The 22,506-nt window shown below is 36.9% G+C and overlaps 1 protein-coding gene and 1 pseudogene across 1 annotated transcript; one reads left to right on the top strand and one right to left on the bottom strand.

Annotated features, from left to right (window-relative positions):
• Positions 1-8,537: 8,537 nt before the first annotated feature.
• LOC113714054 (T-complex protein 1 subunit beta-like) overlaps positions 8,538-22,506 on the bottom strand; it is a 34,423-nt pseudogene continuing 20,454 nt past the window's right edge.
• Positions 12,984-14,089, top strand: LOC140016159 (uncharacterized mitochondrial protein AtMg00810-like). Its single transcript, XM_072069588.1, has one exon. The coding sequence runs from the start codon at positions 12,984-12,986 to the stop codon at positions 14,022-14,024; it is 1,041 nt and encodes a 346-aa protein (XP_071925689.1). The 3' UTR covers positions 14,025-14,089.

Genomic DNA, 22,506 nt, shown 5'->3' with positions numbered 1-22,506 from the left:
AACCGGTGATTTTGCAAACTACTTCATACAAGGGCTCACTATGGAGGTTTGAAGAAGTTGATAGAGTTGTTTTGGAAGGAGAAGCTTTAAGGTACTATCTTTCTTGAGTTTATAAGGTGAGTTGCTAAGAAAATCCCTTTGTTGTTTTGATAATGATATCGTGATGTTTCGTAAGGGTTAAATATGTTGTTTTGCGGAAGGTTTCATGGGTTGAAGTAATTTATAGTGAATTTCTGATTTATTAGGGGATTTTTTGATTTTATATTATAATCCTGAATTGGTCTTGGATTGATAGCTCTAAATGGTGTTAAATGGAGATTTTGTGCATTAATTGCGATCGTTTGCGAAAAATTTCTGGTTTGTGTGGAAATTTCGGTTTCTGGGGTTTAATTTTGGGGGTTTTCTAATGGTTGGCTTTTAAGCTTCTAATTAGTTTGGATTGAAGTGTATTGTGGCCCTAATTGAATGTGTTTTATTGTTTACGAACCGTATGTGCAATTGTGGTTGGTAAGATATAATTTGATGTTGTTATTGTAGGATGGAAATGAAGAATTTAAAGGGAAATGCTGTCCGATCTTTGAGAGTGTTTGGTTGCTTTGAATTTGAGTTGAAGGGCTTGAGTTCGATCCACGAAATTGTCTATAATGGAAGAGGATTATGAGCCGTGGTTGGTGAGTGACCCAAAACTATTTCCAAAGCTACTTATGAACTGTTTCTTGCATTATTTATTCGATTGCATATCATGTGTGCTTGCATGTGAGTTCATGACATGTTTTGGCTTCAATGAGTTTTTGGGAAGTCTTGTGCTTAGAACCAACGTCTCTACCACTGTTAATGTTCATTTGGAGCACCAAAGGGCTCCCTCTTACTGTTCAACGTTAAATGATCCATTTGAGCGTTGGGTGTTTAAGTACAATGATTTCACTGGCTCACGAGAGCAATAAACGTACATTTGATTATTGATTCATGACATCATTGAAATGAACGATTGTGAAACTGATTTGATTATTGATTTTACTGGTTACTCGCTGAGTTTCTAACTCACCCCAAAATATTTTATTCCCCTCCACAGGGCTCGAGGTGAAGGAAGCATTGGTATTAAAGTTCTTCGTGTGAATGGTTGGATGATCTCTTGTACGTTGGAGTTCTTGTTTTATCTTGTGTAATATTTGAGATTGCGCTTGTACTTGTACTTATGTGAGAACTGAGGACCTTTGTCTTATTCGGAAAAATAGTATTGTTTGTATCTCTTGAGGTTTTAGTTTGTAATGTACGTGAATTTGTGGAACATTTGATGTATATTTGAGATTTTATCTTGTAATTTATTTGAGAACTGTAGTGAGTGACTGAGTCCGAGCGAGAGTTGGACAGGCGGTCCGCCGAACCCTTTGGTCCGCCTTAGGGGGAGGTGGGGCTGTCACAAGTTAAAGCCCAAACAAAATGAGAAATAATATAACAATAAAAATGACAAAATTAGTATAACAATTAATATAAGAAAATCAATATGATTTGGACTTTTTCCCTTGAGAGATTGTTCATAAAAATGGGATCCAACAATTATAAATGAAAATCACATGCATATATAATCTATTGTACAATTTAAATTAAATTTAGTTCACGTATAAAATGGTTCTAAAATAATTAGTACACTATGATACAATGTTATTTTAACAACAAATTTTTTTTTACTAAAAGTCTCAAATATCCATGACATACATATGAGGGATGTTTTACCATATTTGTATCTCACATCTAATCATTAAAGTTAATTTGTGGAAAAATATTTTTGACTATAGAATTATTTTGAATTTGATTAACAAGTTGTGATTTTTTAAACAATAAAAGTGAAATATTTTGGGAACTTAGTTGTTTGTTTTCCCATAATTAAAAATTGCTATATTTTAGCAATTGTTGCCATTGACTTTTTGTGACGCCCGAAAGAAGAAAGAAAAGAAAAAAAAATTATGGTGAACAGTGTTAGCAAATCCGGCTAGTTCTTGGCCGGATTGCTGGTCGGATTGGTTTGGTGGTTTGAAAAAAAAATTGATCAGCCGATGCCTTGAATCCGGCCAGATTCTGGCCGGATTCTGTCGTGGATCACTTTTCTTAGTGATTAAGTCTTCATCTTTTGGCCTTTATTTAGAGTTCAAAATTCATTTTTCTTTCCTTGGCTTGACCGAACAGCTTGAGGGAGAGAAAGGAGAAGAAATGCTTCATCTTGCACTTCAATTCCTTGCTTCTATCTTGAGTTCCAACCGATTAAATCACGAAGTACTCCATACAAAGCGCTTGCTAAGGAAGATTAAAGAAGGTGGTGGAGTGGTTTTGGCAAAGAAAGCTCTAAGTTACTATCTTTCTTGAGTTTTAAGGTAAGATGCTAACGAACTTCCTCTTTGTTCTTAATAGTGATAACATAGTGGTTTCTAGTGGCTAAAATTGCTATTTTGTTGAAGATTTATGGTTGAAAGTAGAGTTTTGATACATTTTGATTTATTGGTGATTTTTCTGATTTTGTATGATAAGTGTTGGTTGGTTTTGGAATGATGGATTGATATGGTGTAAAATGAAGCTTGTGTATCTTAGTTGTGAGGGTTTGCCGAAAATTTCCGTTTGTAAGGTAAATTTCAATTTTAGGGTTTCAAATTTGGGGCTTTCTTATGGTTGGTTATTGAGCTCTTACTTGGTTAAACTTTAAGGGTATTGTGGCCCTAATTAGGTGTGTTTTATAGTCTATGAATTGTACATGTAATTATGATTGAATTGAGATGAATATTGGTGTTATTTATAGGATGGAAAATAAGGAAATTAAAGGGAAATGCTGTCCAATTTTTGAGAGCATTTGATAGTTGTGTTATGTGAAATATTGATGTTATATGTGCTAGTTTCACTTGCCTTCGGAAATTCCAGCTTGTGTAGGTCAATATCCATGTTAGGGTTTCGAATTAGGGCTTAATTATGATTGGTTTTGGAGCTATCAATTGGCTCATATTGAAGGGGCATTGTGGCCTAATTAGATATGTGGTATGGTATACCTTATGATTCGTATGTGTAATGGTGGTTAGATACAAATGTTAGGTTAGAAGTGTAATTTCAGTTTTACCTTGTTTCTGGACTCAACTTGGACTGCACATTTCTCCATGTTTTAGACCGAAACAGCTTGTGGACAAAACATAACATTTGTAGAGATATGAGTTAGCTATCTACCTGAAAAATTTTAGATCGATTGGAGTACTGTAGCTTGTGAAATGACCGAAATACCCTTAACTGCCCCTAACCCTGTTTCACGGGCAGTTTCCTTTTTTTCTCTAAGATGTCGAATTTTGTCCAGGAAAATGTATGATTTGGCTTTGGCAGTCTTCATAAGAAATGTTGGTATATGTCTTAGCTTCGTAACGCCATAAGATTCGTTTCAATCGGATGAGTATAGCTTTACTTGTGATTAAAATACCAAAAGGTGATAGGAACTTGCTGGTTTTAGACTTTCTTTTGCTTGACATGATCATTGTGATCTAGGGCTTGGACTTGAACAAGGCAATGATATATGATGGATGGTTCCTAAACTGTGGTTGGTGAGTGATCCCCAAACTATTTGCAAAGTTACTCTTCGAACTAATTCTTGCATTAGTTACTCGATTGCATATCATTTGTGCTTATGTGTGTGCCATGACATGATTTGGCTCCAATGAGTTCTTGGGAAATCTTGTGTTTAGAACCAACGTCTCCACCCCTGTTTACCTGGAGCAATGATGGCTCCCTTTTGCTATTTGACTGTTCATTGATCTGTTTGAGCGTTGGAGTTCTAAGTACGAGGATTTCACTGGCTCACAAGAGCAACATACATACATTTGATTATTAATCCATGACATCATCTAAACGCATTATTGTGAAACTGGTTGGATTCCTGATTTTACTGGTCACTCGCTGAACTTCTAGCTCACCCCAAAATATTTTATTTCCCCTCCACAGGGCTCGAGGCAAAGGAAGGGCTTGTAGTACTTATTCATGTGACCGGATGGATTATCTCATGTATAGTTTGAGTTTTAGATTTCTCTTGTGTAATAGTTGGACTTGTATGAATGTTTGGACTTGAACGGATATATGTATATGTTCCACGCCTGGAAATTAGTATTTGCTTCGTTTTGATATGTATATTCATGGAGGAATTGATGTATATTTGAGATTTATATTGTAATTTGTTTGAAAACTGTAGTGAGTGAGTGAGTCCCGGCGAGAGTTGGGCAGGCGGTCCGCCGAACCCTTTGGTTCGCCTTAGGGGGAGGTGGGGTTATCATGCTTTTCATTTTGTAGACTAATTTTTATCAATGCAAAATTAATTTTATTAACAATAATTGAGGTTCCATTGATCCGAGGATTGGCAATCTATTTCTATTATTTTATATGTAAATATTTAACCTAAGATAAATAATAGCCACTTAAAAAAAGGAAATTGGTGCTCAATTGATTGTGGTGTAAAATATTAGTATACAATTAACTAGAGCGTGAAATGGAATTAAATTTATTTAGTATTTTACTGCTAACAACTTTGACCCCATTTAATGGTTAAAGAAAAAATAAAAGAGACGTAGAGATTGGGATTAGTTTCTTAGTGTGAAAAAGGAAAGTTCCTCTGAAGTAATGCTGCATGAAATTTTGGATGCATATGAAATTAGAAATGTGATAACTTTGCAATTCATTCTCATTCATGATGAATTTCTTCCATTCTATATAGAATTATAATTTTTTTCGTTCAACACGAAAATATTCTTTTTTTTTTGTCATATTGATGGCTTTTGCTTTTAAGATTATCTACATGTCAGTGGTTAGTATTATTGACAAGGTTAGAGGTCATGGAAAATGTTACTAATTTTAGGAGAAATTATGTATTGTAAAAATGGTTTAATAATTTTCTACTAAGCATAACTATTGCATACAAAAGGAAAATATATTTGATTTTATTTTGCTTTGATTAGAAGAACTTGTACCAGTAATAAAGGAAATTTCAATTCAACAATCAACGTACACATGATTACAGTAATTTTTTAGTCAATTAGACTAATATATGCCATAAAGTAGTAAGATTTAGTCATTTGTGAATTGATAATTTTAATAGTTTACATAACATTCATCTATAACAAATTATGATTATTATAAAATGATGTTTTATAATAATTTACATACCATTTTCCAATAAAAAAAAGAGTTTGATAGAAAAAATATGGATACAAATCCATAATGTAAATGATATAAAGTATATTTGAAAGTCACAAAACTTAACATATGGGTAATTTTACTATAATTTTCAAAGATTATGCTACGTTAATACAACTTTAATTTTTATACTTGTGACCCAGAAAATAAATTTATTAAAATTTTACCATTTTACTAAATTCATAGGCATTAATATATGAAAATTGTGATGTATAAGTAAGTGCTATTTTCTATACAACTCAAAAGATTTGTTGTTATTATAATACAACTTTAACTTTTATAATTGTGACCTAGTAAATAAATTTATTAAAACTTTACCATTTTATTATATTCATAGGTATTAATATATGGAAATTGTGATGTATAGATAAGTGCAGTTCTATATATAACTCGAAAGATTTGTTGTTATTGTCATCCAAACTTTCTAACCTTTCACAAATTCAAAAATAATTCAAAGTTTTTAATATGACAAATTATTCTTACATATTTTATAAGGTCATGTGCAAAAAAAAAAGTTTTCATAGTATATTTAATATGCTTAAAACATATAACATTTATAAATGATACATACAATTGTGTATCATACATTGACATTACGAGTAATTACTAACTATAATACTAAGTTTCAATCATTAATAAAAAATCTTAGCTTTATTTCAAATAAACTTCCTAATACTTGTTTCATATAAGTTTTTTAAGTAAAATAGTAAATTTATACTACAAACTAGTAGGTTTTGACCACTATCAACAATATTTACTATTAAGCTATAAAAACTTACTATTATTTGAACTAAACTTACTCTCCAAAAAGTAAGTTTCGAATATAGAGTAATAATTTATTTAAAAAAAAGTAAGTTCCATATTTATTCTAATTTACTTTTTGAGACATAAAAGTTACTAATTTATCGAGTTAACTTACTATTTTTTATGTAAAACTTACTAACCAAATTTGTAAGTACTATCTTATTTAGGTGACCAGTCCAATAGGTAATTAAATAGCCACTAAAAGTATTTTTACCTGTTATATCAGGTAAAAACAATTTCGTTATCATAACCATCGTTACTTCAAACTTTTCCAATTACATAATGATATCTTCTAATATGTGCCTAACATTACAAGAAAAACTTACTAAAAAAGGGCTGGATTCACTAAAAAAATTCTATTATTATCGCTTTTCTGCTAAGCTACATATAAATATAATTTGTCGAGAATAATTACTCTTCTGCAGAAAAAGTGATCCCTTATAAAATATGTACTACTGGTCTATCACTTTCCTCTCTTTAAAGTAGTTGTCAAACTTGAATATAAAAGTACAGTAATTAGTTGGGAGTTTAATTATTTATCGTGACACGTAATAACTGTGTTAGATGAGGTGGATTTAGCTAAGCTTTACCAAATAAATCATGGCCTTTTAGAATTGATTATTAATATCTACAAGTAAATAGTTATTTCTTCAAACGGCAAAAGAGACAAGTTACTAAGTAATATGTTCTGAATTTACAAAAGCTCACTAAATGAAATTCAAATTTTGGTTAAAACAAAGAAATTCCAAATTTAATGAGGATTGACATGATATATGAATGTAAATAATTAATGTAGATTTGTTAATTAAAAAAAATGACACAAAATGTTTTAGTATGCACATAGAGTTTCTTAGCATGTACGTACATAAATATCTTGAACAGGATTTGGTTCCATTATCAGATTTTAATTTGCACAAATTCATATCTTTGCCTAGATACATACTTCTCTTGCAAATTTTGGATTAGGTTAGGATCTTAGACTATAAAGATTAGAGGACAAATTACAAATGTAGTTCTTGAGCATTTACAGACTCTTATTTTGGTGTCCAATATTAGTAATTAAACAATTTGATACTCAATAGGGTAATTTTGTACCAAGGTAATTCTAACATGGTATGAAAGTTAATCTTTTGTTCGAAAAACACATCCGATTCATACTATTAGGTTAAAAAAATGATATTCACATATTCCTCTTTGATATTATGCTCTCACCAATTTAAATTCCTTAGAATGCAATGAAAATTAAGGTGATTAGAATGTGCGGATATCAAATAGAAATGTATCAATATCTTTTTCTTTTTCTTCTTGTTTTGAAAAAGTAAAAGTTGGCCCACATTTTGTTCTTAGTGGGTTTTTTAAGAGAAAAATGGAATACATCTATTCAGATGGAGCTAAAATATGAATGTAATCTATATCAAAAAAAGTTAAAAAGCTGATTTTGACAAAATGATGACTCTATTACCCTTATATGCTAGATAAATAAATTTTTGCACTAATAAAATAATATTTTATGTAATTAATTACTTTTCTTATGAAGATCAAATGATGGATGAGAAAAACAGGGGACACCTAGATGAATCTGAAAGCGAAATAAGAAAAGGAAAAAAATAGAAAGACCATAAAGAGTTATCTATTCTTTAGGGAATTTAGTAGTTATGTTACCATTTGAAAGATAGTTTTATCTACATGAAAAAGTAAATCAAAATCGGAATCTAAAAGCACCTCAAACCTTGTTTTGATTTTCGACCTTTTGGGTCTAGAAAATCTAAAATCAATTGAGAGCACAAAGAAATAACTTCAAATCAATTGACAACAAAACAAAATAATGTTTCAAAAGTCAAAAAGCTAAAATCAGATTTCCAAAATCAGTTGAGAGCAAACCCGACATTAAAGTAAGCTCCGGACATATTTAAACCATCAATACCCACGCTTTATAACTGCGATAACTGTTCTCGAGAACCCTTTGTGCTTCCATATCAATTCTAATCATTTCCTACCTCCATTTTGGTTGAATAGAGAATAACTTGTCGACAATATATTTTACACATTTTTATCACATCAAACATCTAAAATGCATTTTGATCAAGAAAATTCAATGGTTTTGCTTCCTGCTGCATCAAGTGTTTGCAAATATACTTAATTTTTGTCAACATGCAAACTTCGTCCAATTATTACTTCATCCTTCACCTTCACCGATTCATCTCTATGAAAACCTTTCTTTTCTTTTCTTTGTTGGCAAGGAATAAGGGAACATACAAGTACAACTATAAAAGCCTAAACGGAGAAAATTGTCAACCTTACCATGTTATGCTAGTAATCGCAACATAACATTTGAAACAAAATGTCTCCTAAAATAAAGCAAAGCATGTTAAGGGCATGGTTTTCAACTCATAAGCAATAAGACCACTAGAAACCTTAAGTTTAGCAACTCAAACAAATGCTATAACAAGAGCACCATTGACATAAGATACTTCCATGCGACAATCTACTAAAGCAGATGAGCAGGTCTAGTTGCCAGTTTTGTCTCACATTCTATCTTCCCTCCTACATGGGGCACACGTAATGTCTACATCGACTCTTAATATCATCTCAGCAGCCTCAGTTGCAGAGAGCAATACAGATCGCTTGACTTTAAATGCTTCAGAGATTCCAAGCTCTGCCGTATCTCCTACCTGTTAAGATGACAAAATACATTTATTTGGCATAAACTGACACTTGAAATTGGTGCAAGTTACATAATATCGCTCCATAGGAATAATCAATGACAAAGCTTTAATTCACATCATCAATGGTTAAAATCACAATTAGTTCTCTAAAGAAGAAAACATGGTCTATTTGTAATAGACCACTACTTCACTTACAGATCCAGATATGACATCAATGTCTGCAGTGCTTCCTTTCTTGTGGTGTTCTGCATGGACTTGAGAAACCAATTCAGCACTCTCCAGGCCTGCATTATCAGCAATTATAGTTGGAATGGCCAATAGTGCTCACGAGAAAGCTTCAATGGCATGAGACTTTATCCCAGGGGTCTTCCTAGCTAGTTCATCCACTGCTTTTGCCATCACCATCTCTGGCCATCCACCTCCAAGCAACACTCCAATGTCATTTACAGTATGAGATAGAACACACAAGGCATCGTGTAGGGATCTATCAGCTTCATCCAGTACATGAGAATTGCTACATGAATCAGGAAGATATCAACAAAGACAGACAGATGAGAAAAGCTTGCTCCCGATCCAGGATAGTGTAATAGCTCACACTGAGTTGAATGATAGGAATTAGAGATAAGAGATAGAAGGAGAAAAGGGAGGTGATCAGAAGGGAAAAAGGGGGAGAGAAGAGAGGGCAAAGAGGAAGGGAAAGACTGAGATATTTTTGAGAGAGAAAATCTGTATTACAATCAAGCTAAAACTCTCTAGTAGACAGACGCATTATTTATACAGATTGTTAAGAGAATATAAGTATTATTGTAGATAATAAATTAGTAAGGGTATTTTTGTAAATAGTTTGTTAGGGTTGTACTCCTATAAATACTAGTTGGTCACTCATAATATGGTGACTAGATGTTTTCCTCCCAAGATACCTGTTTACATGGTATCAGAGCAAAAGTCCTAGGGTTAGGGTTAAACATCTAGCAAAAAGTTTTGGTCATCGCGACTGTTCACGCGATACTGTTCACCGCAACTGTTCATCGCGACACTGTTCACGCGGCACTGTTCACGGTACTATTCACGACACTGTTTACGGTACTGTTCACGGTACTGTTCACGCGCTGTTCATCTCGAGTTTTGACCCTTCGTTTGGTTGGAGTGCTATTCCCTATGGCTGAAAGTCTATCAAAAGGTATTGTGACGTCTACTAATATTATGCCAATGGTGATGCCTCAAATCACAAATTGGAAGTTGAATGACACTAATTATCAACAGTGGTCGAAGGCCGTTAAGATTTATCTGACAGGCTTAGGAAAGCAACGATATCTCACAGATGACTCTCCTATGGAGGACAACAAGAAACTAATGTGGATTCAAGAGGATGCCCAAATTCTTGGAGCAATATGGAATTCTATGGAGCCACGAATTACTTACATGTGTTCTCATTGTGAGACAACAAAAGAGGTTTGGGATTATGTCCGGTTATTATACTGTAGTAATCTTTCACGGATGTATGATATTTCTTTGGAGTATTTTCAATTGCAACAAGCTAACAAGACAGTAACTGAATACTTTGCTGATCTTAAGCGAGTTTCAGAAGAATTAAATGCCGTAATGCCTCTCTCAAGTGATATTACAATTATGCAGAGGCAAAGAGAACAAATGCTTGTGCTCAAATTCTTGGCCGGTCTCAAGCCAGAATTTGAACCAATCAAATCTCAAATTTTAGCAGGTGAACAATTACCATCCTTTGCAGAGGCGTATGCTCGGGTCTTACGTTCTGCATCTAAGGACAATGCACAGGGTGATGGTGCTCTAATTAACGACAAATCTGTTTTAGTTGCTAACAATGGTCGGATAGAGCAACTTAACTTGGGACGTGGCTCTCGTGGAGGAAGAAGTAGAGGAGGTCGTGGGGGTCGTGGAGGTCGAGGCACCCGTGAGTGCACTCATTGTGGTTTGAAGAATCACACTATTGAAACTTGTTGGGATTTAAATGGTAAACCTCCTCGGTTTGCTAATACGGTTACCATTGACCAAGCTGAATCAAGTCCTTCAGCACAAGGGTCCCAAAAGACTTTTACCATATCCGAGGAAGATTATGTCAAATTTCTGCAGTACCAAACTGCAAATCACACATCTCTTCCCTCTGCTTCTTTAGCACAAAAAGGTAATGCTATGGCTTGTCTCTCCACTTCCAAAAATCTTGACTCATGGATCATTGATTCCGGAGCTACTGATCATATGTCAGGTACCTCTAGAAATTTTTCTAATTTGCAAGAGTCTACTTCTTTCCCTCATGTTACTTTAGCTGATGGATCTACAACTAAAGTTAAAGGACTAGGCACTGTAGAAATTAACCCATCTCTTCCGCTGTCTTCTGTTCTTTACGTACCCAATTTGCCTTTTAATCTAATGTCCGTTAGTAAGCTTACCAAATTTCTACAGTGTTCAGTTAATTTTTCTCCTGATTCTGTTGTCATCCAGGATTTGAAGACAAAGAGCACGATTGGTGGAGGATGTGAGCATAATGGTCTTTATTTTCTCAACTCTAATGGTCCGATTGCATGCCCTGCTACTGTTTCTTCTCTTGAAATTCACTGTCGTTTGGGTCATCCGTCTCTACAAAGTTTGAAGAAGTTGGTTCCTACCTTGAGTCAGTTGTCTTTATTAGAATGTGAGTCTTGTCAATTAGGAAAGCACCATCGTGTTTCTTTTGCCCCTAGGGTCAATAAACGGGTTTCGGAACCCTTTTTGTTAGTTCATTCTGATGTTTGGGGTCCTAGTCGAGTCACTTCAAAGTTAGGTTTTAAATATTTTGTAATTTTTGTTGATGATTTTTCCAGAGTTACATGGCTTTATTTAATGAAAGATCGTTCAGAGTTATATTCCATTTTTTGTGCATTTGTTACAGAAATAAAGAATTAATTTGGTGTGCCTGTACGTATACTTCGCAGTGATAATGCGAAAGAATATTTTTCCACTCCATTTAATACCTTCATGACTGAGTCCGGTATTATTCATCAGTCCTCTTGTCCTCACACTCCACAACAGAATGGAGTTGCTGAAAGAAAGATTGGACACTTAATCGAGGTTGCTCGAACACTTATGTTGCACATGAATGTGCCCAAACAATTTTGGAGTGATGCAGTTCTAACTGCATGTTATTTAATTAATCGCATGCCATCTACTATTCTTGGAGGCCAATTACCTCACTCCATTCTTTTTCCTCATGAACCTGTGTTTAAATTGCCTCCTCGTATTTTTTGATGTGTGTGCTTTGTTCATCAGCTTGCCCCCGGGGTGGATAAATTAGATTCTCGTGCTATTAAGTGTATTTTCTTAGGATACGCACGAGCGCAAAAAGGGTATAGATGTTACAGTCCAGTTTTAAATCGATTTTTTACTTGTGCTGATGTTTCTTTCTTTGAATCCACTCCATATTTTATCAAACAAAGTATGTCTTGTGAGTTAGACCAGTGTCACTCTTTTTCCTCTCCTGTTTTACCAGTCCCTTCCCCTTTATTACCTGAGTTATCTAGTCCACCAGATTCCATAGCTCGATTATCTCGTCCTCATCTTCAAGTTTACTCTCGTCGTTCCATGGTTGAGAAAGTTCCTGATATGCCACGCACTTCACCAGTTAACTCTCACCCTTCAAATCCAGGTATGACGCCCTCCTCTGAGTTAGATCTTCCTATTGCTTTACGCAAAGGTAAGAGACATTGTACTTCCCATCCTATTTCTAATTTTGTTTCTTATTCTCATCTCTCTATGTCATATTCTTCTTTTGTTGCTTCCCTTGATTCTATCTCCATTCCTAAGTCTATTACCTATGCTCTTAATCATCCTGGTTGGAGATTAGCCATGCAAGAAGAGATGTCTGCTTTGGAACAAAATGGTACTTGGGATCTTGTCCCTCGTCCTTCAGGTAAGGCTGTTGTTGGTTGTAAATGGGTGTACACTATAAAAATGCAGCCTAATGGTTCTATTGATAGATTAAAGGCTCGTCTGGTAGCTAGAGGATTTACTCAGGTGTATGGAGTGGACTACTTAGAAACATTTTCTCCTGTTGCAAAGATTACCTCTGTTCGTCTTCTTATCTCTTTGGCAGCCACTTATAATTGGCCATTGCATCAGTTGGATGTGAAAAATGCATTTCTGCATGGAGATTTGGAAGAAGAGGTATATATGGAACAACCTCCTGGATTTGTTGTTCAGGGGGAGAATCCGCGGTTGGTTTGTCGTTTGAAAAAATCCTTATATGGATTGAAACAGTCTCCGAGAGCTTGGTTTGGCCGGTTTAGTAGTGTTGTCATGGAGTTCGGTCTGACAAGATGTGGAGTAGATCATTCTGTATTTTATCGGCATTCTAATGCTGGTAAAATCTTATTAGTTGTTTATGTGGATGACATTGTGATTACAGGAGATGATGTTGTGGGGATCCAGAAGCTTAAATCCAATCTGCAGACAAACTTTCAGACAAAGGATTTAGGTCATCTACAGTATTTTCTGGGTATTGAGGTAGCTCGGTCTAAATATGGGATTTATTTATGTCAAAGGAAATATGTACTCGATATGTTGAGTGAAGTTGGGATGTTAGGTTGCCGACCTGTGGATACTCCTATGGATCCCAATGTGAAATTAGCAGGAGATCAAGGTGCATTACTTGATGATCCTAAGCAATATCGAAGACTTGTGGGTAAATTAAATTATCTCACTGTAACGAGACCTGACATTTCGTTCCCAGTGAGTGTTGTGAGTCAATTTCTTGATACCCCTCGTACTAGTCATTGGGATGCTGTTATACGGATTTTCAAGTATCTTAAGAGTGCTCCTGGGAAAGGGTTGCTGTATCAAAATCATGGACACGCTGATATTGAAGGATATAGTGATGCAGATTGGGCTGGTTCTGCCTCAGATCGAAAATCGACTACAGGATATTGTGTGTTCGTTGGTGGTAATTTAGTGTCGTGGAAGAGTAAGAAGCAAACAGTTGTATCCAGATCAAGTGCAGAATCTGAATACCGTGCTATGGCTCACACTGTGTGTGAGTTGGTTTGGTTGAAGAGCATGTTACTTGAACTTGGGTTTGAGCATAAACAGCCTATGAATTTAGTATGTGATAATCAGGCGGCTGTTCATATTGCATCTAATCCAGTGTTTCATGAAAGGACAAAACATATTGAAGTTGATTGTCATTTCATTCGAGAGAAATTGCTTGACGGGGTCATCAAGACATCTCATGTACCGTCTGTAGATCAATTGGCGGATGTGTTTACCAAGAGCTTAGGGGGCTCTAGGGTGAAATACCTTTGTAACAAGTTGGGTGCTTATGATATATATGCTCCAACTTGAGGGGGAGTGTTAAGAGAATATAAGTATTATTGTAGATAATAAATTAGTAAGGGTATTTTTGTAAATAGTTTGTTAGGGTTGTACTCCTATAAATACTAGTTGGTCACTCATAATATGGTGACTAGATGTTTTCCTCCCAAGATACCTGTTTACACAGATCATAGCCTTCAGCTCAAGAAACAATCTGCAAATGACTAACTAATTTTCCCGCCAAATAACTAACTTCCCAATTCTGTTGTAACAATGCTCAGCCACGTGATCCTTCCCTGTGATCAGATTTCCGTTGCTCATTCCCTTGCTGACTCATCTTGGTAGCTTGTGCATGGAGCTTGAACTGATACTGGCCATAACAATACCTCCCTCTAAAAATAATCCTAGTCTCTAGGATTGATTGATTGTGAAAGCAGGGAATTGAGCATGAATGAACGATAGGTCTTCCCAAGTAGCCTCCTCAGGTTCCATGTTTTCCTATTGCACCAACACCTGGTCAATTCCCTGACCCCTCTATAAATTGTTCTCCTATCCAACACTGCTGAGGGAACTACCTCGAACTCACCATCTGCATTCAAGGTAGGCAAGGTAGTGCTGACTGGAGCCTCCTTAGATGACTTCTTGAGCAATGAGACATGAAAGACAGGATGGATGTTAGAGCCTGCAGGTAGCTGCAACCTATAGGCTACAGTTCCCACCTTCTGCTCCACCTGATAGGGTCCATAGTACTTGGCAGTCAGTTTTAAATTCCTTCTCACGGCTACAGAAGTTTGTTTGTAAGGTTGGAGCTTCAGATAAGCCCACTCTCCCACTTCAAATTCCCTGTCACTCCTCCCTTTATCAGCCAACTATTTCATTCTATTTTGAGCCTTTAGCAGGTTCTTCCTGAGCAAGGAATTCCACCCCAATCTCTCCTGTGCCCAATCTTCCACCGCAGCTACTAATGTGCTATCAGGCCTCAGATTCAGCTAAATAGGTTTGTAACTATACAAGGCCTGAAAGGGAGGCATTTGTAGACTGCTATGATAAGTTGGTGTTGTACCACTATTCAGCCGCAGGAAGCCATTTCCTCCATTTCCCTGGTTGATCCATGCACACACTTCTCAAATAGCTCTCCACACATCTATTAACCCTCTCAGTCTGTCCATCCGATTGAGGGTGGTAAGCAGAAGAAAGGTTAAGCTCTGTACCCAGCATTTTAAAAAGTTCATGCCAGAATAAGCTAGTAAAAGCCATGTCCCTATCAGAGACAATGTGTGTTGGTAAGCCATGCAACCTGAAAATTTGATCAAAGAATGCCTCTGCTACACTTTTAGCAGTGTAATGTGAGGTCATAGGGATAAAATGTGCATATTTAGTAAGCCTATCCACCACCACATAGATGACATTGCAGCCAAAAGACTTAGGTAACCCCTCTATGAAGTCCATAGAAATTTGTTGCCAAGCCTGCTCAGGTATAGCTAATGGCTGCAGCAGTCCTGGATAAGAGCAATTTTCATTCTTACTCCTCTTGCAAATATCACAACTCTATACATATTGTTCCACTTCCCTCTTCATCCCAGGCCAATACACATAGCTCTTGATCCTTTGATAAGTACCATGATTTCCAGAGTGCCCCCCAAGGCAAGAATCATGGAAGCAGGAGATCAACTTTTGTCTTAACCCGGTGCCTGCCCCTATCCATATCTTACCATTAAACCTCAAAATCCCTTGGTGATAAGAGTAGTCAAGCAGTGCATCAGCTCCCATAGCCAACTTCAATAGTACTTCTTTAGCTATTTCATCACCAGTGTAGCTCTCAGCCACCATTGTCAACCATTGGCGTTTAATGGTAGTGAGAGAATGCACAGATGTTTTTGCTGGATCTCCCTGCTCACCTCTTCTTGACAATGCATCTGCAACCATATTGTCCTTACCCCTTTTATACTGAATCTCAAAATCCATTCCCATCAGTTTAATCAACCATTTCTGCTGAAGGGAAGTGTTTATTTTCTGATCCAGCAAGTATTTGAGGCTCTCATGGTTAGTCTTTATAATGAAATGGTTTCCCATCAAGTAATGTTTCCATTTTTGAACTGCAGTGATGAGTGATAGTAGCTTCTTCTCATAAGTGGATCTGGTCTGATTTTTTTGTCCCAACACTTGACTGTAGTAGGCTATAGGTCTCCCTTGTTGCATCAGAACTGCCCCAATAGCTACCTAACTAGCATCAGTTTCCAACAGAAATGGCTTTGAAAAATCAGGTAAAGCTAACACTGGTGTCCTGCTCATGGCCATTTTCAACTGCTGGAATGCAGATTCTGCAGTCGTACACCATGCAAACTGATCGTTCTTCAGCAACTTAGTAAGAGGTTTGGCAATCTCCCCATACCTCTTAACAAACCTCCTGTAGTAACCTGTCAAGCCCAAGAATCCTCTGAGGGCCTTCAAACAGGTAGGGGTTGGCTAGGACAGCATAGCTTCCACCTTGGATGGATCAGTTTTCACCCCTTCACTAGTAATTATATGTCCCAGATACTCCACTTGATTGTGACCAAATGAACACTTTGACATTTTTGCATACATGGAGTGTTTTCTCAAGGTCTCTAGTACTATGGATAAGTGGTGTAGGTGAGTTTTGTGGTCTGGACTATAGATCAGAATGTCATCAAAGAATACAAGGACAAATTTTCTGATGTAAGGCTCAAAAACTGAGTTCATTAGTGCCTGAAAGGTGGCAAGTGCATTGGTGAGTCCAAAAGGCATTACAAGGAACTCATATAGTCCAGAGTGAGTCCTGAAAGCAGTTTTGGGGATGTCATCAGAGTTCATTCTGATTTGGTGATAGCCTGATCTCAGGTCAATTTTAGAAAAGACCCTGCCTCCATGTAATTCATCTAGCAGGTCATTTATAATGGGAATTGGAAATTTATCTTTTATGGTAAGGTTGTTTAGCTGTCTATAATCAATACAGAGCCTCCAACTCCCATCCTTCTTTTTGACTAATAGAGCAGGGGATGCAAAGGGGCTGTGGCTGATTTGTATAAGGCCAGAAGCTAACATGTCTTTCACTTGCCTGTCAATTTCATTTTTTTGAAAATGGGGGTATCTGTATGGGTGAATTTTGAAAGGTTTGGCATCTGATTTAAGGGGAATTTGGTGGTCATGGCATCTGTTAGGAGAGAGAGTTTTAGGTTCTGCAAAGACGTCATCATATTTGGCCAACAATTCAGTAAGAGAATCTGGTACAGACATTACCTATGAGTTGTGAATCTTCATCATGCAAGACTGCTGCAGAGCCTTCCTGATCTTATGTTTGACATACTTGTGAGCTGATAAGCCTTGCTGCATCCTAACGTTGGCAGTGTTGGTGTCTCCTCTTAGCACCACCTGCTCCCCTTCCTTTTCAAAAGACAGATGCAATTTCTTGAAGTCAAAAGTGATAGGACTGTAGGATTTCATCCAATCTACTCCCAATATCAAATCATAAGGTTGCAGATCCATGACAAACACATCATGAGTAAATTTGTGGCCCTGCATGTCCCACTGCATCCCAGGAATCCAGTGGTCACAATGCAACTCCTTGCCATCAGCTATCTTGATCTTAAAAGACCTATGCTTCTGCACCATCTCTGGGTATATCTGAGCCACAGATCTCTTGATAAAGCAGTTAGTACTTCCTCCATCAAGAAGAATTGTCAGATGATGACCCCTATACTGCCCCTGCATTTTGATGATGCTAGATGATAATTCTCCTAACATTGCATGCAAGGTCAGCTCCACATCATGCTCATGCTGGTTCCCCTTGTACTCAATAACTTCCTCCTCTTCTGCTATCTGATCTGCATCACATTTTTCCCCATCGTCTACTAACATCATGTGGATTCCCTTACTTTTGTAATTATGCCCTGGACTGAATTTTTCTCCACACCTAAAACACAGGTTATGGTCCTTCATGTATTGAAATTCAGTAGGGGAGATCCTCTTGAAAACCTGTTGTAAATTGGATTTCCTGCTGTAATCTGGTGACAAAGTACCCGTCTGCCTAACTCCTGGATCCTACACTCCCTTGGTAGAACCATAGGAATTTGATTGTGGGCCACTTTTGAGTGAAGTTCTATTGGACTTGTGGAGAAGCTCTAAGTGGTGTTCCTGTCATCTGGCCATTTTAAATGCAGCTTGTAGACTAAGAGGCCTATGCATCTTCACAGCAGATTTGATTTCCCCCTTCAATCCACTTAGAAAACTAGCAATGTAGTAAGATTCAGTCAGTTCAAGCACCTGGAGCATTACAATTGACCTCAACTCTTCAAACTTTTCCTGGTAAGCCAAAACTGTGGAGGATTGACTAAGCTTGCTGAATTCCTCTACTGTATCTGCTTCCCCTACATTGCTGAATCTTCTACACACCTCCAAACCAAAATCCTTCCATTGAACCACCCCTCTGTCTTTTTTGAAATTTTGATACCAGAGATCTACCTTGCCTTCTAAGTGCAATTCCACCAAGTCCATCTGCTGTTCTTCAGGAGTGTGAAACAGTTGGAAAAACTTTTCACACTTCCTGATCCACTACTTGGGACTGTGGCCTTCAAACCTGGGAAAATCTAGCCTAGGAACCCCCATAGGCCAGTGCTGACCATCTCCTCTGGTTGAATTACCAAATTCACCTTGCCGCTCCAGCACTTCGATTATTAGGAGTTCTCTTTGCTGAGCCCGTAGGATTTCCCAAAATGCCCCTATCACCTTCCAAACTCCTCAAAATGGAACTAATTTGAGTACTCATGAAACTTTTCAGCTCTGTGTCATTGGCCTCCATTAAAGCTCGCATCTCTCTTTGATTACCTTCCAACCGGTCTTCCATAGCCTGTTTGTCTGCAACCAAGGAATCAATAACTGCTTGGATCCTGGCCTCTTGTTTCCTGAGCTGCTCTTCAAAGCTCTTCATTCTAGTACCTTTCGCCATGATTTTTAGCAGTTTGAAGCTCGCAATCCAAGGATCGTAAGCTCTGATACCACTGTAATAGCTCACACTGAGTTGAATGATAGGAATTAGAGATAAGAGATAGAAGGAGAAAAGGGAGGTGATCAGGAGGGAAAAAGGGGGAGAGAAGAGAGGGCAGAGAGGAATGGAAAGACTGAGATATTATTGAGAGAGAAAATCTGTATTACAATCAAGCTAAAACTCTCTAGTAGACAGACCCATTATTTATACATGTCGCGCCCCATTTTTTTGAATAAATAAATAAATAAAATGGTTTAAGAAAATGTATTTTTTGTGATTGGAAAATGAATCGTGATTTAAAAGAAAAATGGGTCTAAATGGGGGTTTGAAAATGCGACGATTTGACCCAACAAAAATAGTTCAAAAAGGATTTTTTATATGAAAAATGGAGTCGCCACTTGGTATAGAGTTAGGGTGTACCAAGTCACCCAAAAAAGTGAATTTTTTAAGGAAAAAAGTAAGAAACCCTTTTGAACGACTCCTAGTCCACGTAAACCAACGAAAAAGGTTCGGGAGTCACATTTGACGAAGGGGAAGGCAAGGATAAAAATCCAAGGCACCCCTTCGACCTAGCCAAGGCTAGTTGCGTTGATTTAATCAAAGATTTTCTTGTTTTAACCAAAGAATTTATTACATTTGGATGCACTACATGAATGCAAACCCTAGACCTAGGGGTATTGGGGGAAATTTCCCTTCAAAGGTTGAGTGGTGCCAATCATATTAATTGTGAAGCCCAATAACGATCCTTTGAAGAAGTCACGAATAATGCGAGTGGGATGCAAATGAATGGAATGCATGTATGCAATGTGAGGACATGAGTTTGAAAAAAAGTAATAAAAGGCAATAATATGTAAGTGAAAATGTGCACGTGAGTGGGCAAGGTGCGGTGTGTGAAATGATAATATGAAGTACATGTGTGCAAGTGATGATAAAAGTGTTCGTGTGTAAGTGAAGGGATAAAAAGGTGTACGTGTGCAAATGAGAGGAGAAGTGTTCGTGTGCAAGTGAAGGGATAAAATGTGTACGTGTGCAAATGAGGGGAGAAAATGAAAGTGTAATGATAGAATGGATGCATGAACCTAGGGAATTCATGCATAATGGGTACGGGGAGACCTAAATCGTGACTCAATTTGCCCTTTGATAGAGAGGATACAAGCGTGCTAAGGCTTAGAACAAGCCACACTCGTCTATATCCCATATTTAAGGGGACTCTCAAGCAAATGAACCCTATAACTAGTGTGAAATGCAAAAATCCTAAAATGGAGGGAAAAGGGGTTCGAGGGACATGCAAAATGATAAAACTAAGAAAAATGCATGAAATGAAGTGAAACATGCAAACATGTACTAACGAGGGGAAATCCCTAAGGGTCTAGCGTTGGACTAGCCCATTCTATGAATTCCGACTAGCATTGGACTAGTGGAAACGTACATTCATCCATTCCATTCATCTACACTATGAAAAACGAGTAGACATGCGAATCACCTAAAACACGTAGCACGCAACACTTAGCATGCTCGACTAGATGCAAAAATCCTAATAAAGCATTTAACACATAACATATAGCAAGCAACCAAACTAATGAACTATTACATTTGCTAGCTAGGCACACGTCTTCAACAGCTCTTCATCGAATGCTCCTCCAAACCCTATCTATTACAAGCCAAGAGGTGTACACATACCCCATAAAGAATAACTTAAATAAAAAAACAAAAGTAAATAACATAAATAAAAGAAATTAAGGAAAGGCTAAGAAAGCAAAGTAGGCATGTATTTTTCACGTAGCACGTTGTATCACATAGCGAGAGGCAAAAAGAATAAAAATAAAATAAAAGAAAGTTATACCTCTCCCCGTTCGTGAAGCTAGTAAAATGGAAAAATGGCTTCAAAACAATAAAGGGATCAGGGCACCAATTAAGTAGTAAAGTGCAAACAAAATTATTAAATTTCTCCTAATTGCAACTTAAGATAATCAAATAAAAGCATAAAGACCAAGAAAATGAAATGACCCATCCAATTACTAGGGACCCAAAAGTAATCCTTAACCAATCACTCAAGTTCAAATGAAACATTTAAGAACTCTAAAGGTCCCAAAAATAATAAAAAGGCAAAATAACGGCTTAAATTGCAAACAACTTAGAACTTAATTGCAAGAGATTGAAATGTAATTGGGCCTTTTCAACATTAACCAAAAATTAAAAGGACCAAATTGAGGAAGTTACTCAATTGGTTGGGTCATAATGGAACAAGGGAGGACTTGGGGGGTCAAAGTGCAATTTTCAGAATTTTATCATGCATGCATACGAGGATTATAGTTCCTGCAATGTTTTCTTTCATTTCCAAATTCACTGCAAATTTCCAGCCGCAACTCTACCCATTCTATCAGGCAAATAGGTATATCAAATAGCAAGCTCTTACCTAATCATCATCAACTAACATGCAATTTCATCCTTTATTATCTAAATGTCAGACTTAGCTAACAAATAAGATGACTGAAACTAGTTTTGATAGGTGGTTGGGGGAAGAATAGGAAACGGCAGAACATGAGGCGACCATTTTTTTAAAAAAAATGCAGGCGAGAAACAAACATAGGAAAACTTGTGGCCACATGGAAGATACAGCAGAGGAACAAATAGATGAAGACTCAAGGCCAAATGGAAAATGCAGCAAAGGAACTACAAATGAAAGCTCACGGCTAAATGAAAAATGCAGCAAAGGAACTACAGATGAAAGCTCACGGCCAAATGGAAAATGCAGCAAAGGAACTACAGATGAAAGCTCACGGCCAAATGGAAAATGCAGCAAAGGAACAAATAAAGGAAACTTCATTTAGCATGGCTGGAATTCTTTTCCCTTTAATGCAGATAGTTACTATGGATTCACAATGTTGCCGCAATTCATCCTTTATCATGTTCCGTACTGGCATATGGACCAAAACAACCCAAACACTGAATGAAAAACAGGTCACAGCTCATGAAGTTTCGAAACTTCAACAACTTCCAATCACACATGCCACTAATGTGACCTGAACATCTACTAGGACTTCAACTAGAAAATCAAGACAACCAGCATTACCCTCTTGTTATGAACAAAATAAATTACGAAAAGGTCAAACCATCGAATGAAGTTAGACTGTAAACTAGAACATGTATCTATCCACCCGAAACAAATTAGACCTGATGGCTCAAGCATGACGAATACAGGACAACATGGAACAGCTTGGAATGGATGCATACATTATGTGCCTTGCAAACTTCAATCTAACCCAATATTTCCAATGAAGTCTGAACCAGAATAAGCTAAAACAAAGCAAGGACTTAGTCCAGAATTTGGCGTAACAATCCAACAAAATTCAGGCCCCATGTTCATGAAAACTGACTCGGCAATATATATAAAAAAAAAAAACGGGAACTTTTCTTGCCTCATTCAAGAGAACCTCGGTAACCGAAAGTACAGGACTTCATGGCATTTCACTCAACCAACAAAACCAGGACTTTAAACTAGATTCTCAG

Source organism: Coffea arabica, chromosome 10c (assembly GCF_036785885.1).
Source record: "Coffea arabica cultivar ET-39 chromosome 10c, Coffea Arabica ET-39 HiFi, whole genome shotgun sequence".
Classification (NCBI taxonomy): domain Eukaryota; kingdom Viridiplantae; phylum Streptophyta; class Magnoliopsida; order Gentianales; family Rubiaceae; genus Coffea; species Coffea arabica.
This window is presented reverse-complemented; position numbering and strand designations above follow the sequence as displayed.

Coding starts and splice junctions, on each gene's coding strand:
- LOC140016159 (XM_072069588.1), top strand. CDS start 12,984: ATGGAGTTCGGTCTGACAAGATGTGGAGTAGATCATTCTGTATTTTAT.